This window comes from Molossus molossus, unplaced genomic scaffold (assembly GCF_014108415.1).
Source record: "Molossus molossus isolate mMolMol1 unplaced genomic scaffold, mMolMol1.p scaffold_m16_p_13, whole genome shotgun sequence".
In the NCBI taxonomy this organism is placed as follows: Eukaryota; Metazoa; Chordata; class Mammalia; order Chiroptera; family Molossidae; genus Molossus; species Molossus molossus.
In genome coordinates, this window is record NW_023425348.1 from 32,412,935 (window position 1) to 32,430,866 (window position 17,932).

The 17,932-nt window shown below is 39.6% G+C and overlaps 1 protein-coding gene across 11 annotated transcripts in view; it reads left to right on the top strand.

Moving 5' to 3' along the window:
* Positions 1-17,932, top strand: part of CTSC (cathepsin C) — a 94,739-nt gene that overhangs the window by 46,424 nt on the left and 30,383 nt on the right. For 4 of the 11 annotated variants that reach the window (XM_036258133.1, XM_036258132.1, XM_036258134.1 and 1 more), the window contains one exon: positions 10,970-11,115. In XM_036258133.1, the coding sequence (XP_036114026.1) occupies positions 11,008-11,115 (108 nt within the window). In that variant the 5' untranslated portion in view covers positions 10,970-11,007. Of the gene's footprint in view, positions 1-2,974; positions 3,078-9,011; positions 9,240-10,969; positions 11,116-13,154; positions 13,678-14,918; positions 14,996-16,340; positions 16,426-17,932 lie in introns of those variants that run through there. The other 7 variants (XR_004959213.1, XM_036258138.1, XM_036258136.1 and 4 more) reach the window with 6 other exon arrangements.

The following is a 17,932-nucleotide window of genomic DNA, read 5'->3' on the forward strand; positions in this document are numbered from 1 at the left end:
AAATCCATACACAGGTGCATCAGGATAATAATGATACACTTTCTGTAGTGCTTACTCTGTGACAATATTGCTTTAAGCATTTCATGTATTAACTCTTCCAAAATCTCACTACAACCAGATGAAGTAGGTACTATTATCATCCCAGTTTTGCTGATGAGGAAACTAATTTAGAGGAGATAACTTTCCTAGGGTCACACAGGTAGTGAACTGGTGTCAGGATTTAGACTGTGGCATTCTGGATCTACAATCTGTGCCTTTAAACAGTATGTGCCCTGCTTCTTATGCATGTTTGTAAATGGCTAGGTAAGATTAGTAATCAATTTGGAACTATTCACACTAGGAAAACATAGATGGTCTTGCTTGGCAAGGTGTGGATAGAAAGGGGAAGGGAGGTAGGGAACAGAACCCTCTACCACAATGGCAAGATACACTTGGTATAATTTTAAGTAAAATTTATAGGAGTTAGTGCAAGAAGTTACAAGTCTGTCGTATAGGAAATCATTAATTATAGGCTGAATTCTGGTTGTAGCTTGGGGATTCAGGGGTTACTGTTAATGTTTGGGAGGGGTTTATTAGGGTCAGTTTCAATGGGGGATGGGAAAACAGATATGGTCCGTGTCTGTATTTGATTTTGCCTAGAAGTTGGGGGGTAGATTGTGAAGGGATGGGTGAGGAGACATGGTGGAAGAGGACAGTTGATGGGGACCTGACCTGGTGAGAAAAAGGGCTATCTGAAGTTAGTATTGGGTCTTTATTAGGGCACAGGTTGAGAGGGAGGAGTATTTCCTCCTCTTGGGAGAAGTCAACATGTTCACGCTAATATCCTAAGAAATCTCTGCCTAAAAAGTATATAGGAGCAGATGGAATGAGTAGAAAACAGCAAGTGCCTTTAAGAGGCCTAGTTGAAAGGTAGTAGGTTCAGATTTGAAAACTGTTACAGGTTGTTCTTGATCCCAACCATTTGAATAGTTTCAGAATCCTGAGGAGGGGACATAGAAAGGATGTTGGGGTCGAGGACTGATAGGGTGACCCTAGTGTCAATGAAAACTCTAAATAAATCCCTAATTTTGTTTTTTTAATTAATTAATTTATTTTTGTTACAGATGTTTCCTCTTTTTCACCCACTAATTCCCCCCTCCTCGTCCCTCCCCACCCTTGTTGTCCATCTCCCCCCAAACTCCCTCTTCAGGGGATTGTCAGTCTGTACCCCACTTCCACGTCTCTGGGACTACCCCGTTGCTCAGACTGTTATGTTCGTTATATTCCACAAATAAGTGATATCATGTGATATTTGTCTTTCTGTGCTTGGCTTGTTTTGCTTAGGATAATACTTTCCAGGTCCCTCCATGTAGTCTCAAAGGATAAGAGATCTTTCTTTCTTACAGCTGCATATACTACTCCATTGTGTGTATGTACCACCGCTTTTTTATCCATTTTTCTACTGATGGACACTTGGGCTGTTTCCAGATCTTAGCTATTGTGAATAGTGCTGCTACAAACATGGGGGTACATATATTCTTTCTGATTGGTGTTTCAGGCTTCTTAGGGTATATTCCTACAAGTGGGATCACAGGGTCAAATGGCAGTTCAATTTTTAATTTTTTGAGGTAACACCATATTGTTTTCCATAGTGTCTGCACCAGTCTGCATTCCCACCAACAGTGTACTAGAGTCCCATTTTCTCCACACCCTCGCCAACACTTGTTGTTTGATGATTGTTGATGGTAGCCATTCTGACAGGTGTGAGGTGATACCTCATTGTTGTTTTAATTTGCATCTCTCTAATGATTAGTGATGTTGACCATGTCTGCATATGTCTCTTAGCCATTTGTATGTCCTGTTTGGAGAGGTGTCTATTTAGTTCCTCTGCCCATTTTTCAATTGGGTTCTTTGTCTTCCTTTTGTTGAGTTCTATGAGCACTCTATATATTTTGGAAATTAACCCCTTATCTGATATATCATTGGCAATTACGCTCTCCCATAGAGTGGGTTGCCTTTCCATTTTGGTGGTTATTTCTTTTGCTGTGCAGAAGCTTTTGAGTTCAATGTAGTCCCATGTGTTCATTTTCTCCTTTGTTTCTGTTGCCTTAGGTGATGTATCAGTGAAAATTCTGCTGCGTATGATGTCTGAAATTTTGTTGCCTACATTTTCTTCTAGGATTTTTATGGATTCATGAGTCACATTTAAGTCTATTATCCATCTTGAGTTTATTCCTGTGTATGGTGTAAGTTGATGGTCTAGTTTCATTTTTTTGCATGTAGCTGTCCAATTTTCCCAACACCATTTATTAAAGAGGCTGTCCTTACGCCACTGTATGCTCTTGCCACCCTTGTCAAATATTAATTGAGCATATGGCCTTGGGTCCATTTCCGGGTTCTCTGTTCTGTTCCACTTGTCTATATGTCTGTTCTTGTGCCAGTACCAGGCTGTTTTGGTTACAGTCACTTTGTAGTATTACCTGAAATCTAGTAATGTGATCCCTCCAACTTTGTTCTTCTTTTTCAAGATTGTTGTGGCTATTCGAGGTCTTTTTTGGTTCCATGTGAACTTTTGAAGTATTTGTTCTAGTCCTGTGAAGTATGTAGTTGGTATTTTGATGGGGATTGCATTGAATCTATAGATTGCTTTGGGTGGTATAGACATTTTAATGATGTTGATTCTTCCAATCCATGAACAAGGTATGTGCTTCTACTTTTTTATATCGTCCTCTATTCCTTTTTTCAATGACCTGTAGTTTTCTGCAAATAGGTCCTTTATTTCTTTGGTTAAGTTTATTCCTAGGTATCTTAATTTTTTTCCTGCAATGGTAAATGAGGTTGTGTTTTTAGTTTCTCTTTCTGTGAGTTCATCATTGGTGTATAAGAATGCCATCGATTTCTTGATGTTAATTTTGTATCCTGCTACTTTTCCAAATTCATAAACCCATAATTTTAATGTCTTCTTCCCCAAGTGGTTAACTGTTATAAAGGAAAAAGTCCCCAGTTACTCCCTGAACATCCCGTCCCAGGTCTTGTTTAGTAACTTTGGATGAGGCTACCTTGTCTGGATTGAATCGGAGACAACGCTTATATTTGAGGTAATCCCTTTTAAAATGTCCAGGTTTGTTTGCTAAAGAAACAAGAGGTGAGGTTTTGATCTGGTGTCTGGGTAGAATTGAGAGTAGGAGAATTATGTAATTGTTGAAGTTACATGGCCATTAGTTAGACATTTTTTCCAGAAAGTCTAAGGTTCAAGTAATTTGAGTTTCTTTGTCTTTTTCTGTTGTCTTTGCTAGTGGCTGGCTAGTGAGGTAACTTCATGGGGTCTTTTTGTGATCCAATGAGGTCATGATGTTTTAATAAAGTCTTAAGGGCCTCATAAAGATCCACAATAAAAATGGGAATGAATAAGTTAATAGTTTCATCATTAAGGTCATTGGTTCCAGAATTTTGCTGGAAAGTTTGCTCAAAATGATTGAAATAACCTAAGATGTATTCCTTTCCTTATATGCCTTGATGAGTACCTTTCCAATTTATTTGCTTAGGGAAAATTTGGGGAATGGCTTTTAATTTTTGTGCTTGTTTCTGTAAGGCAGATAGGCCTGTGGCACCCAGGAGTTTAAAGTCTTGCAGGGACGTAGCTCCAGCCTGTGGCATTCATCCATTCTCTAGCTAGAACAGTGCCAACCAACATGTGGATGAGTTGGTATAAACTGGAGAGACCTGGTGGTTAAACACTAATGTTGAGACTAAATAGGCATTTGAATTCAAAGAGATTAGTTTTGAGGTTTGGGAAATTCTCAACAATGACTAAAAGTTCTGCTTTAGTCCCACAAGTAAAAGACAGTTTCAACTCCTTGGGAGTTATCCAAAATTTAAAATGGGCTTTCTGAAGAAGAGAAAGGGAGTTCAATAGAAAGGGATGGTGCGGGTTAGCCTACAAAGGAACTGAGGGACTGTGAGATTTCAGAGGATTCTGAAAGTAAAGGAGGAGGATCTTTTGCACAAATCTTTTCTACTAATTTCTAGAGGTGTTTATTAAGTTTAAAATTATTTTCTTGGAGGACAGCAGTAGTTGACTACTGGTTTCATTTTGAGGCCTTGAAATACCAATTAAAGAAAGCCTCCTATTGTCTTTGGTTGGGTTCAAAAACCTCAGCATTGAAGTTGAGTTAGACAAGCTAATTTGAACATTTCAAAGGAGCCTCATTATGAGCAAGAAAGTTTTAAGTCATCTTGTGTGATTTTTGACCAGAGATTAAGCCAATTGCAACTATTTGGACCTTAAATTTTAATCAATAATTCTGGCCAAGAATCTGGCATCAACAACCAAGGTATAGTGATTAAACGACTATCTGATACAGTATTTGAGATATAACTCACTGAAATTATTATCTGAATGTCTCATTCTGTTTCTAGTACATTCATACATGAGCATTTTAGACGGTGGAATAAATGTCTTTATTAGAAATTTATTTAAAATATATTTTTATTTGTCCTTTATACTGTATTTCATATTTTTAAATTAAATGTGTAAATAGCTTATTGTGTATGAATTTCTTTCAGAATACTAAAGGTTTCTTAATATAGTTCTGAGACCCAATTTCCAACATGAGAAGGGGTTTCTTCCACACCAACTAGTAATTTCTTGGACACCAGCAGGGTGTCTGAGAATTCAACTCAATTTTGACATCATCTATCTGGGTACAGTCAGATTCCACAGGTAAAGGGCTCAGTCCCATGAGAACACCCTCCACTTCAGCAGCCAGTTTCAAGCCCAGATTTTTACCTGTACTTCTGACCAATTGGTTATAACTCAGAGGTTCCCAGACCCCCTCCCTGGGTTTGACTAATTTGCTAGAATAGCCCACAGAACTCAAGAAAACCAGTTTACTCACTAGATACTCTGTTTATTACAAAGGGTATTAAAGGATACCAAACATCAGCCAGATGAACAGATACATTCAGGGCAAGGCCCAAACAAAGGAACTTCTTTCCTCATGGAACTTGGGCTCTGGCATGCGGCATGTGGATATGTTCTGACTCCCATTATGGGAGCTCTCCCAACCCCCTCCTTTTGGGTTATTATGGAGGTTTCATTATATAACTGTGATTGATTAATTTATTAGCCATAGGTGATTGATTTGACCTCTAGCCCCCCTCTGCTCCCTGGAAATCAAGGAGTAGGATAAAAGTTTCTTACCCTCTACTCCTAGTTGGTTCCCCTGGCAACCAGCCCCCATCCTTAGGTGCTTTGCAAATGTCTCTTTCATTTACATAAACCCAGTTGTGGTGGAAGGGCTTGAAATGAACAACAAGGAACCCATTGCACCTTTAGGGCTCTGAAGCATTTTCAGGAACTAGAAGAGATCAAATATTATAACAAAAGATGCTCCCATTACTGTTTTTGCTCAGGAAATTTTATTGGTTTGTGGAGCTGTGATACAGGGACTATGGATGAAAACCAAATCTATCCGAGAAGTATATTTTGGTTATTTGAATGATCAAACATAAATATAGTTCTTATAAATCACAATATTGCAGTCTCTATAAAATATTCACTATAAAAATAAAACTTCGGATATGAGCAGTTTGGGAATCACTACTTATTTTCCTTCCCCTTAATGTATAGAGGGCTGGCATTTTATTTTGACAATACCTTGGTGATTAATTAATAGATAATTGGAAATAAACTCAATTGAAAATCAAGGAACATGAGGTTTATTCTTGAATCTCAGTCACTGGCAGTGTGACATTCACCAAATTATTGTTATGTCTCTGTGACAGGCAGTTAGACACACATGAGCAGAACAAGGATGATGGGCCAGGTACAGAAGGTCACCAGGGTGGAAAGTTCCAGGTGTTTAAAAAGGGGCAAAACTGGAAAAACACAGATTTCACCCAAGAATAACTTGTCCTCCTCTAGAATATAGATGATCATTCGGTTTGGACTCCAGACCTTCCCTATCAATAACATCTAGGCCTCAAATGTATGTCAGCAGCAAATACCAGACAAGTGACACCATGGCAGCCTCAGGACCAGCTGCATTGACTAAAGACCCCTCCCCTGACACTGAACAATCAGCAGAGACTGGGAACTGAAAGAGCACACCTGGAAAGATGATGCATATTCTGTTGAAACCTTCCCCTGAGACTTTCCCTAGGATTTCCTCCCTGCAAGAGAGAAATAAAAAACCTCAGGATGAAGGACCCAGTGGTGTTCTCTCCCTTTGGGGAGCATGCCCATGTTATTCCCTTCCCCCTCTCCTTTCCCCACAGGCGTACATCCCATAACTCTAAGGAACCCCACAAGACTTGCAACCAGGGGGACAATGGGCAGCTGCAGCTCATCTCAGGCCAACCCCCTGTACCTGTCTCCAAGGCCCCTTTTCTCTGACTTCCCAGCGAGTCAAAGCAGCCGAACCTAGGTTCTCCTGTTGCTTCTTTTACGCTAAGCCGTTCCTTGTTTCACTGTCCTGAGTGTGTTTTTGCTGAAGCCAACAAATTCTTGCTTGCTTTGCTGCACTTTATCTCTTGACTGAAAGTGTTCCTTCACGAAAACAAGAACTGAGGTCTTGTGGTCTTGCCGGTAACATCTTGATCTCCATTTCCTGTTATTAAATGAATCCATTAGACTAAGAGGTCTCCAAGATCACTTTCTAGTTATCATTCATTGAATAAAGACTGTTTTAAACTTTCCTTAAAGTTAAGTGTGCTGCTTTGATTACACCCATAAATTTCCAAATTCACTGTTCAGCTCTTCAATATTGATGACCTAATAAAAGTTTTAATGTTTTAACAACTAATGGCATACTTTCCCAGGGGCTCAGAAAGGCAGTGCTACTCTGTCAATGTATCTCTAAACTGTGAGTTAGCTTAATTTTATGATGCCAACTTTTTACCCTAAGTAAAAGGCAATAAAACCTAGAAGTAGGGTGTTGTGTCTCTTCCCCCTTGCCTCTGTAGTTTGTGCCTACATTAGAGAGCACTTTCATTTCTGAGCTTTCAAGGGCAACTCCTCTTGCCAAATCGAATTAGGCTTTCAGGCCTAGAAACCAATTTAAAGTTATTAACTGCATTTAATACCCAAGGATACTTCCTGAGTGTTTTCAAACCAGAATCTCAGAAGACAAAGGTGAATAATGTGTACTTACTCCTGTTGAATGCTTGTCATCTGGTGGAAGGGGTAGAGACACACATACTTATTTTAACCAGTGTGATGAGGGCAAAATGCAAGTGCCTTAGAAGTCAGGGGCACAGAAAAGTCTGACACCTAATAGGCTCTGTGCAGGAAAGGAGCCCCAACTTCCAACAATAGCCAATAAAGTCAGAGGAGCTCTCAACAGAAAATGGTGATATTTAAACTGAACAAGGAGGCACCTGGAAATAATGTATGGGGAAGAAGACAGTTCCCTCTACCGTCAAAGTTTTTTCAGCAGTCTAACAATCAAATAGACATTGGGCAGATTAATAAGAGAAAACGTGATTATATACATACATATGTGGGGAGAGAGAGAGAGAGAGAGAGAGGAACCCTGTAACATAAGAGAGTCAGAAATCCCACATACATGAGAAGTTCAAAGACAAAAAGGTAAAATGGGTATACATGACATTCTGAGCTAGGGATGAGGTTAGGTGACTACAGGGCTTCAAAAGGTCATTGCAAAATGAGATGAATAGCATATGTTTAGTAATTGTAAGTTTGCCCTACCCTTTAAATAAGGAAAAAGGAGGTTACATCTGATCTCTCTTTATGAGCAAGGGCCCCCAATTTAAGTCTTTTAGGTACTTAATGGAGGGGCATAAGTTTCTCTTGAGCCCAGAGCTGAAGCTGCATTTAGCTCAAAACAATCTGCATATCACTGAGACATAATTGGGGTGGAACATTCTGAAGCCCAACAAAGGCTACCTAATATTTACTGGAGATCAGACTGGCATACTGGGTTGCTGCTCATAAGACCAGCCTTCTCCTACCAGCTCCCTTCCTCACCCTGAGCAAGTTACTTCCTCTCCCTGGTTTTCAGCAGTAAAAGGAGAAGGGACTGAGCAACATAATCTGAGAGAGCACGTGTGAGCCTGCACCAGCACTAAACTCTGTAAGGTTTGCAGGGAAAACAAAAACAACCAGTTCACAAAAACCACAAGTTTGCCCTACAGCTGAATTCTCTTGTGGATAATAAGCAAACAGTGCTAACAGGAAACTGAACAAAACCAAGCCAAAAGAAGGTAGCGAAAGTTTTGGAAAACGGAAGGAAGAGCAGTTCTCAAACAGCTGAGGCGGCTGGGGGTAGCAAGTTGACTTTTCTGAGGAAAACAAAACAAAACAAAACAAAACAAAACAAAAACTTGAGTTGGTGAGGACAAAGTTAAGAAAACAAATGATACTCCACTTACTTGATCTTTCCTTCTCTGGGACTTTTTCTCACCTCAGTCTCCCCTCCCAACCCCTCCCCAACCCCCCCACCCCCTCCTTCACCTGGCCTCTGGTCTCTGTCTCTCTGACCTTTGTCCCTGCCACCCCATTTTCTGTGGGTCTGTCTCTCTTCCTTTCTCTGCCCCTCTTTCTTTCTCTCTATCTTTATTTTATTTTACTTATTTTTTTATTGTTGATAGTATTACAGATGTCCCATCTTTCCCCCCCCCCAGTGACCCCCCCCTCCTGCTTTTCCCAACTACTGCCTCAGTCCTCCTTCATACCCCCCCCCCCTACCCCGTGGACTTGGCGTGAATTCTCTGTGTCCCCTTCTCAGGGAGCAAGTCTGGGTCGCGTGCTGACCAAACGTGGCTCTTAAATCCTATTCTAATTCTAAGTTGTCCCTTGGCAATAAACCCTGTGCCCTGGCTCTCGGGGCTCCAGGTCCAGGCGAGGGGAGGTGCTCGCTCCGAACGCCAGCCTAGGTGCCCAGCCCCCTTCTCCCCCTCCTCCCCCCCTCTCCTCTCCCCCACCTCGCGGAGGCCGAGACCCCGCCCCTGCCCAGCGCGGGTTTCCGGCCCTCTGGTTATTTTAAGGCGCACGCGGTCTGGGTCTCCAGACTCCTGGTGGCTTCCCTGCAGCTTCTGCCTCCTCGCCTCCCTCCACCCTGCCAGCATGGGCTCCCCGCCCCGCTCCCTGCTCGCCCCCCTCGTGCTGTTCCTCTGCGGCTTCGGCACCGCGAGCTGCGACACACCTGCCAACTGCACCTACCCCGACCTGCTGGGCACCTGGGTCTTCCAGGTGGGCCGCGCGGGTTCCCAGCGCGACGTCAACTGCTCGGTGATGGGTAAGCGGCCGCCAGCCCGGGACTGTCTCCCTTCCCGCGCCAGCCGCGGACTCCTTTTCTGTCCCGTTTCTCCGCAGCGGCCACACGGAGGAGCACACCTGCACGAGGGGGGGCGTCCTGGCCGCACTTGGGTGCCCTCTCCTGCGCCGGGGCCAAGTCCAAGTTGAGCTGCTGCGAACTTCTAACTTCACCTTTTCTTGGTTATTCCCTGGGCTTTTATACTTTCTAAAAGTCTTTATTTTTTCCCCTATTAATTTTTGTTTTCTGTTTGGTTTGTTTGGAAGAGAGTTCAGACCTTAAACTTTTATGATCTCCTGTCCAAACGGTAGAGGTTTGTTGTTTTTTTTTTGGTGGTGGTTTCGTGCTGGTGAGAACTAAGTTCAAACACTCAAGAATATTAGAAAAGTTTTCTTCTTTTTTTAGATTGTGGGAAAGAGCCCTTCAGTTATTTTGATTTGGATGTGTGTTGATGCTAGAGTCTGAGAAAACTTCTGGTACCCTTCTGCACTGTTTTATGTATTGCAGGGAAGCACTATAAAAGTTTGTTGTTCTATTCTTTTAATAACTCTTTAGCAATGAATTATATTTGGAAATGCTTAGAACCAAGCACAATGCCTAGCTCATAGAAGGCACTCAATAACTATCTACTGCTTGAACACACTGGGATAGTCCATGTACCCTCAGATACCATGGTTACAACAAGGACAGAATTTAGTGAAGGGAGAAAAATAGCACACACACCACCTGGGTCAGAAGAAGCACTTTACCAGCCTGCAGCTTGGCCAGAATGAGGGAGGCTCTCAGCTGTAACTTTCCTTGTCAGCACAACAGAGATTGCCAGATAATTTGTTACTAAAACAGACCAGTTCAACTACCCAACATCAGAGGACTGTGGTGTTGCATAACCCTGGGCATTTTAACCATCTTTTCTTCTAAAAATTGAAGTTGAAGTCGGAGGTCTGAAGCAGAAGGGAGATCATTGCACTGTTTGGGCACATGCCATCTCCTGTTTCAGAGCATTTTAACCATGGGCAACCCAAAGTGTGCACACCTCTGCGTGGACACAGCAGAACCCTGTTCAGGCAGCCTCTGTCTATAAACTGTTCCTCTGACTTAATAATGAAAGGAATCCACATGTTCGAGCCCCCATCTTCTGAAGTTTAAAAGTTTAGTTCTTGTCAGCACAAATTAGCTTTACAGGATAGAAACATCCGGTTTGCTGAATACATTGGAAGGAATCACGTTCTGAAGTTCTGAACTGTAGAGCCATTATGGAGAAAGATGCCCTATTCTTTGAAGAAATCATTTTCTATCTTCTTTTGTTCTGATAGTACGTCTTTTTATATTTCCACTTTTTGACTATCATTTTATCTTCTCTTCATTTCCACTTGTCATTTTCAATATCCCCCATTTTTCCTTTACTTCAGTGGAAAAATGTCCTCAGTCCTTGGATTCTCTGGGAAGGTAGGTGCTGTACTTTGTGGGGTCTCTGTGCCTGCTGGCATATTGCTGTCTTTCCAGCCCTCACTCCTCAGACTTGACTGAAACCCCTCCAGGACTATACAGAGGGAGGCAATGAGATGGAAAGTCTGGTATCTTCACAAGTCAGATTGGCTCAAATTGGGTGGCATGAAAAGAAAGCAGCTTAAAAATTACGGAAATGACAGGAGATGTTTCCTCTCATTGAATTACAAGTAATTTTCCATTGTTGTGCATTTTCTTTTCTTTAGGACCACCAGAGAAAAAAGTAGTGGTGCACCTAAAGAAGATGGATACAGCGTATGATGACCTGGGCAATTCTGGCCATTTCACCATCATTTACAATCAAGGCTTTGAGATTGTGTTGAATGACTACAAGTGGTTTGCCTTTTTTAAGGTTAGTTTTGGTGGAAAATGCATTCATGTTTTTTTAATATCTGAAGTCTCTTCTAATGAGTAGACCCTCAGAATTTTAATTTAAGGTTAAGAAGATAACCGGAATTGACACTTTTTCCCCAGAGAAATTAGGTGATGTAATTTTGCCAATTTATTTAAAATTATGATTTCAGTAAGTTAAAAAACCTGATCTATATTTGAATATGTACAATCCATCTATATTTAAATTTTAATGTTACCTTAATGACTTGGTTTTGTATTGAATTTGCAGGAAAAATATGGATATTATAAAGAAATTTTGGAGTAATTATGCTTTTTCTTATCATTGTTTGTTGCTTCTGAGAAATTGACCAAAGTAACTCATTGAAGTAATATAATGTATTAAATATATTAATGTGAATAACTTATCTGACTAAATTAAGACAAAGAGATCGAGAGCATTGAGTTACTCCTTGAGCTGATTAAAGTAAGAAGTTGTCCAGCCAGGCCAGCTTGTTTTCTTCTCTGACTAGGGAAGAATTATTATCTGTTCTTTTTTCTTTTTCCTTTCTTTTTAATCCTCACCCAAGGATATATTTATTGATTTTTTTTTTTTTTTTTTTTTTTTTTTAAAGATAGAGGAAGGGAAGGAGAAAAACATCAATTTGAGAAAGAAACATCGATTGGTTGCCTCCTGTACACACCCTGACCTGGAATCAAAACCTACAACCTAGATATGTGCCCTGACTGGGAATTGAACCTGCAACCTTTTGGTGTACAGGACGAGGCTCCAACCAACTGAGCCATCTGGCCGGGGCTATTGTCTGTTCTTATATGCTAACACATTGCTTCCAATTGCAGGCATACTCGAGGTAAAATAGTTTAGCACAGATTGTAGTCTATCCCAGATAGCCTGATGAAGTTGGAATTTTTCCTACTGGCAGAATATGAAATGATTTAAGTAAATTGAAACCACAAGCCTGAGGCTAGCTGTTTCTCATTTTAAATTGAGTATAAAGACAGATTTTCTCATGGGATCGGGTTTTCAGCCTTTGGAACATCTGGTAAGAGTTGGCCAATTCTGGAAATACGTGGGAAAGTGGGAGAAAAACTCTGTTAATACTAATAAAAGACAAAGTACCGGCAAAAGACTGACTTCTAAATTTATTGTGATTTATCTCATGGATTGTGATTTAATTCCTAGGATATGGTACCAAATCTGAGCCAACCCAATTTATTTGGATAGTAGTTCCCAATATATTTTTTATGATGAGGACCCCTCTTTAATAGGAAAAAAGAAAATGGACAGGAAAAAATTGTATCCCCGCACCTGGATTGGCCATTCTGCTACTCAGCTGGCCAGAACCGTCTATCCATGGTGGCTGCTGAGGGTCAGATGTCCATTTTATTTGTTGAAGCCCATGCTTGATCAGTTATTAAATATTTTTAATATTATTCCTGGATAATCATAACAGTATCTACATGAATTTTCTAAACTGTAGTGCATATGTGATAAATATAATTCAATCTGATTATAATTCTTGTTTGCGTATTCCTGAGCCTAGGGCTTTGCAGACTTCTCACAGGTATTCTGTCACAGCCCTTCAGTATTTTTGCCTTCAGATTGAGAATTCCTATGGAATTGATGCACAAGGAAAGAGATAGTCAAGATGGCTGTTACTATGTATCATCCTTCCTTCCCTCTCCTTCACCTTCCTTCCTTCTTTCTCCCCTCTGCCTTCCCCCACTCCCTCCTTTTTATTCCTTGATACATGATAGACACTTATTTCATATTTATTAGAAAAATAAAAATGAACTGAAGTGGAATTCAGTTGAGAAATAGGTTGAATAAATTATATAGGTGCAAGATGAGAAGTAGTATATAAATAGATGAGTAAATAGTTTTACCCATTTGGCTTAGAAAAGTTTTCATTCTTTACTTATGTAGAATTGGAGAAACTGGTAGGAAAAATTCGAAAATCAGCATTTAATTACTTGACTCCTAATCAGAAATAGACAAAGGCAATTTCCTCTATTAATATTTCTCAATCAGTTTGCTCTCAGCTTAAATAGTAGGAGGCTGGTGGGGTTGGAGGGAAAGGCTGGTGACTGAAGGAGTCAGAACACATCTTTGTATTTCACTTTAAATCACCATGTGAGCAAATTTGGTAAATGTCCATACCCATAGGACATTAGTCACAGATCAAGAGAAAACCACTGTTTAATATTAAATAAGGTTATAAGTGTTATCAGCCATAAGCAGGAAGAGTGACTACAGGGTGGGGCAAAGGTAGGTTTACCGTTGTATGCAAAAGTTTATTCTTGTATTATTATTTATTAATTATTGTATTGTTTCCCATACAAACAACTATAACCCTAATTTTGTCTGACCATAGGACAGAACCCTATCTAATTATCTGCTTCTGGATGGTATTCTCTTACTAGGAATAAAAATAGGAATAGGAAGACTGTTCTGCTACTGACTTCAGTGTGTATATTTTAAGTGTGCATTTGACCAGAACCCTTATCAGGGCCATGTTTTCTTTTCCCGCTGAAAAATCAACCAGGACTTGTGATGAAGATGGTAATATCAATAAGCAGACTAGAATATATACATGATACTTGGTTTTAAAACTTCTCTTAACATAATCAAGCAGTTCCAGATGAACAGATTTTTTTTCAGAGTAATAAAATAATGTCCTTTTTGCAAATCTAACTGAAAGATACAGGGAGCAGAGTTTAAAAATTTTAAGAAAACTGATAGAGTGGAGTTGATTTAGGATAATAGGAAAAGCAATCACGTTTGGTGACAGTTAACAAAACACTTGCTGGATTTCACCATGCATCAGGGTATTTCCTACTAAGGTGCTGGGGAAACCATGCTGGGTTGGTAACTCAAGAACAGCACAAACTTATTTAATGAGAAAAACACATGAGACTTTTCCCTACAGATGTAGAGAGTATCTTTTTTATTTATTTATTTTTGTTAATCCTTACCTGAGGATATTTTTCTGTTGATTTTTAGAGAGAATGGATGGGAGGGAGGGAAAAAAAGAGATCAGTGTGAGAGAGAGACATTGATTGGTTGCCTCCCACAGGACCCTGACCAGGGATCAAACCTGCAACCCAGGTACATGCCCTTGACCAGAGTAGAATCCGAGACCCTTCAATCAGCTGGCCAACACTCTTAACCACTGAACCAAAAGCAGCCAGGGCTAGAGAGTATCTTTTAAATAAGGATGAACTTATTTTATAAAATAAAACAATAATTAAAACTTAACCAGTGTCTTGTTCAGTGTCTTAAGTAAACTATGGCAGAGTCTGCTCAACCTATGGCCATGACAGAAGTATCTGGCAAATTTTTGCCTTGTATACCTGCTATCATTATTCTCTACATTGTTATTCTACAAACCAGTTGGATTTCCTTATCTCTCCATTGACTCATACAAGACCCTACTACTTGTTTCCTTTTACCCTCTTCAGATAATGCTTTCATCAGATTGTTTCTTATTATTCCTGCTAAAGTGCACTGAGCACATGATACACAGGGTATTCTGTTAGGCTCCTGCTCCACCTTCTGCTTCCCAGGAGCCTCCTGCAGCTCAGCAGAGCAGACACCTTCTACATCCTTTTCCCTGAGTTCCCACTTTGAAGCAATTGCAATACCGCATCTGTTCTTGGGAACTTCTTTTATTAAGTTCTTCTCAGGCAGCACTTGGAAGATGAACATTTTTCATGACTTGAGATTCCTATGACTTTTTCCCCTTGGTTTTCTTGCTTGATAATCTCTTTTGTTGTTTTTGTTTGTTTGCATGTGACTTCAAGCTAGATAAAAACTTGGCAGGAAGTGAATCTTCATATTGAAAATTTGTGCATAGTTTGAGTTGGGCAGAAAGCGCAAGGTAAATCATTTTTCCTTCTCAGCTTCCTGTAGGCATTCAGTTACATGTGTAACTTCATGGGAGTTACACATTCAGATGCATTCAGGGCCCACCCAGGCAGGTACCTGAACATTTGAAACAATTTTATGTAAAACAATAAGGAGTAATCAGACCTATGGCAAAATGGAAACTTTCGTAGAGATCTTCATTTCAATTTTCTTTTCAGTGTGCTGCCCCAAATAAAACACAGTACTGTCTACAGACCAGTTTCTGAGACTATCATATTTTAATAGCATTTACCATTTGGTTATAGTTGGCACACTCCAATAAATTTGCACCCCTCAAAAATACCTGCAAATTAAAAGCAGCCAACTTCTTATAAAAATACAGTGTAACAAAACAAAACAATATAAAAGACATTTAATTATGGTTGACTTTATGTGATGGATGGATAAGTGATCCTTTTTTTCTTCTTTATGCTTTTGTTCATTATTTTTTGATGAGCTTTTATAAAGCTTCTCTATACACCATCCTCTCTACCAAATTGCCTGGTGGAAGGAAGTCTTATGAAACAAACTAAACCCCAAAGAATACCCTCAAGTTGAATAGGCTTTCTAACCTTTTCCTGTTTCTCATTTCACTTTTTCTGAGCCTGTAAAAGGGAGCAGTAGAGAAAGAGCTCGGATTTAATTTGAAGACGAAATTATTTAAGAGTTGAAGAAGATGTATAGAAGGGAAACTAGACTCATTGTGGGTGAAAACTTTATTTGGTGAAAGTCAAGCAAATTTCATTGATTTTTTTTTTTTTTTAATTGAGTTTTTGTTTTGGGCCCCTCAGTCTTAGTAGAACCGTAAGCTAAAAGATGCTACCATCATGTTACTTAAGCAGGTTGCTACTCAGAACAGGAAAATTTGGCAGTCTTGGGATGTCTGGGAAATGGTTGGTGAAAACCATATCAGAAGATTTATTTGCCCCTTTTGTGGGCCAGTGACTTGTCATTATGTTTTAAGCTTGTCACAACAGCCGGAAATGTCAAACGTGTTTCTACAGTAAAGGATTTGGGAATCGTGTACTGTTTTTTTTTTTCCATGGTGCATTTTGGGTTCATTTTTAAGATGTAACAATTCAGCTTTTAGAACACTTGTCATTATAATAGGTTTACTTGATTCAATGTAGATTCAATACATAGGATGAGAATATTTTTTAAAAAACACCTTGGGATTTACTTTTAAGAAAGCTTCAATTGAGAGGAGAAATCAGAAGTTTAACACTTAATGCATGCATAACCATGTATTTTTGTTTTCTTTCATGATGATGTTTAATCTCAACATAATGACTTAGTTTCCCATTGTAAACTCTTCATAGGATGTCACTGATTTTATCAGTCAGTTGTTCATGCAGCTGGGAACTGTGGGAATATATGATTTACCATATCAGAGGAACAAACTGGGTGAGCTCCATTGAAATATTTTTAACTTTCTTATTACAAGCAAGTTTCCTTCTAATGGCTTATGCAGATTAATATATTTATTCATCAGGGAGATGGAGACAAGATTGGAAAGATTATGGTTTCCTTGTAGATTTCTTGCTTGAGCTTGCTTATTTGCTACTTTTTACATGCCTGCACTATTTTGTGTGAGTGCTTTTTTTTTTTAACTTGAGCATGTTCTGTTTGCACATATCAGATTAATTCTTCCAGATATGATAGATATGATGCTTATACCATAAATAGCCATGAACCCAAAAGACCCAGATAAGAAAAGATTGGCTTAAGGGTTGTTCATTTTTTTTCCTAAAAAGACTCATGAGAAACCATGTGAGGCCATGGCATTTTAAGTCTGTCTTCCAGTAGCGAAGGTGGCTCTTCCAGAGAAATTGACATACCTGTCACTCATTCCTGTGAGATAGCGCCTGTCTTTTTAAAAACGGCTCCTTCCCAGAACATAAAATATGGACTGGAACAGGAGGATATTTTTCACTCTTTATATTCCTCACACTCTCAGAAACATATTTAAATCATTGCTCACACTGGATCCATTAACTTAGATGTCCAGAATTTCGATGGAAAAATGTGTGGTTAGAGAGTACAGTTGATAGGGACTTAACCTCACTTTCATTTTAACAACATTCCCCCCTCCCTTTCCTTCCTCCTTTACTTAGCTCTTAAGTACTAGAAGTGAGACACAAAAAATGAAATTGGCTATAGCCTTATCCTTTAACAGCATTTGCCAGACTGTTTACTGGCCCAACAGTGGTCCATGCATCTGCCAGGTAGGATTGCTCATTATGCATAACATTCCATCTGGTCAAGCTTTAGAGATCATTCCAGCAGCCACTAATAGCAGGTCAAAATAAAAATCAGAGCTGTAACTAATAAACTGTTTCTTCTGAGTTCTCTTCTGGTAGTTGAATAAGTGTAGATTGAGTTAAATCATTTCCTTTATTTTAGAACTTCCCAGAATCTTTACTGTACTGTATAGTGAGAGCTTAGGAGAAAGATATAATAGGAAATGCTCCCAAAATAAATTCACCATTTTTTCCTTACAAAAAGCAAGGTATTCTCAGAGTGCAATTTATGCTGTTCTGCCTTAAAACTTGCGCTCTACCTCCTAATGATGGAGACACCTCTACCAGTAGAAAAAGAGGTAGTTCCTTATATTTGCTCTTAAATTGGGTAAATAGCCTTGTACCTGGAATTAGGGATCCAAGGCACACTAAGCCTACATTTAGAATTGGTAGGATATACGTGTTAATGCACCTAGGTTGCTAGATTAGCCTATTTTTAAGTACATTTCAAACTTGTATCAGGTTTCCACAGAGGCAGTTCATTTTAAATGCATCTGCATGCGCTGCTTCTTAGCCTGTGGGCTGCACGGGCGATACGCGTTGCTTTAGCATTCAGCTTTCGAGAATGGCGGCTTTCTGTGAATCTCTTCACTAGCATTAAAAAAAAAATA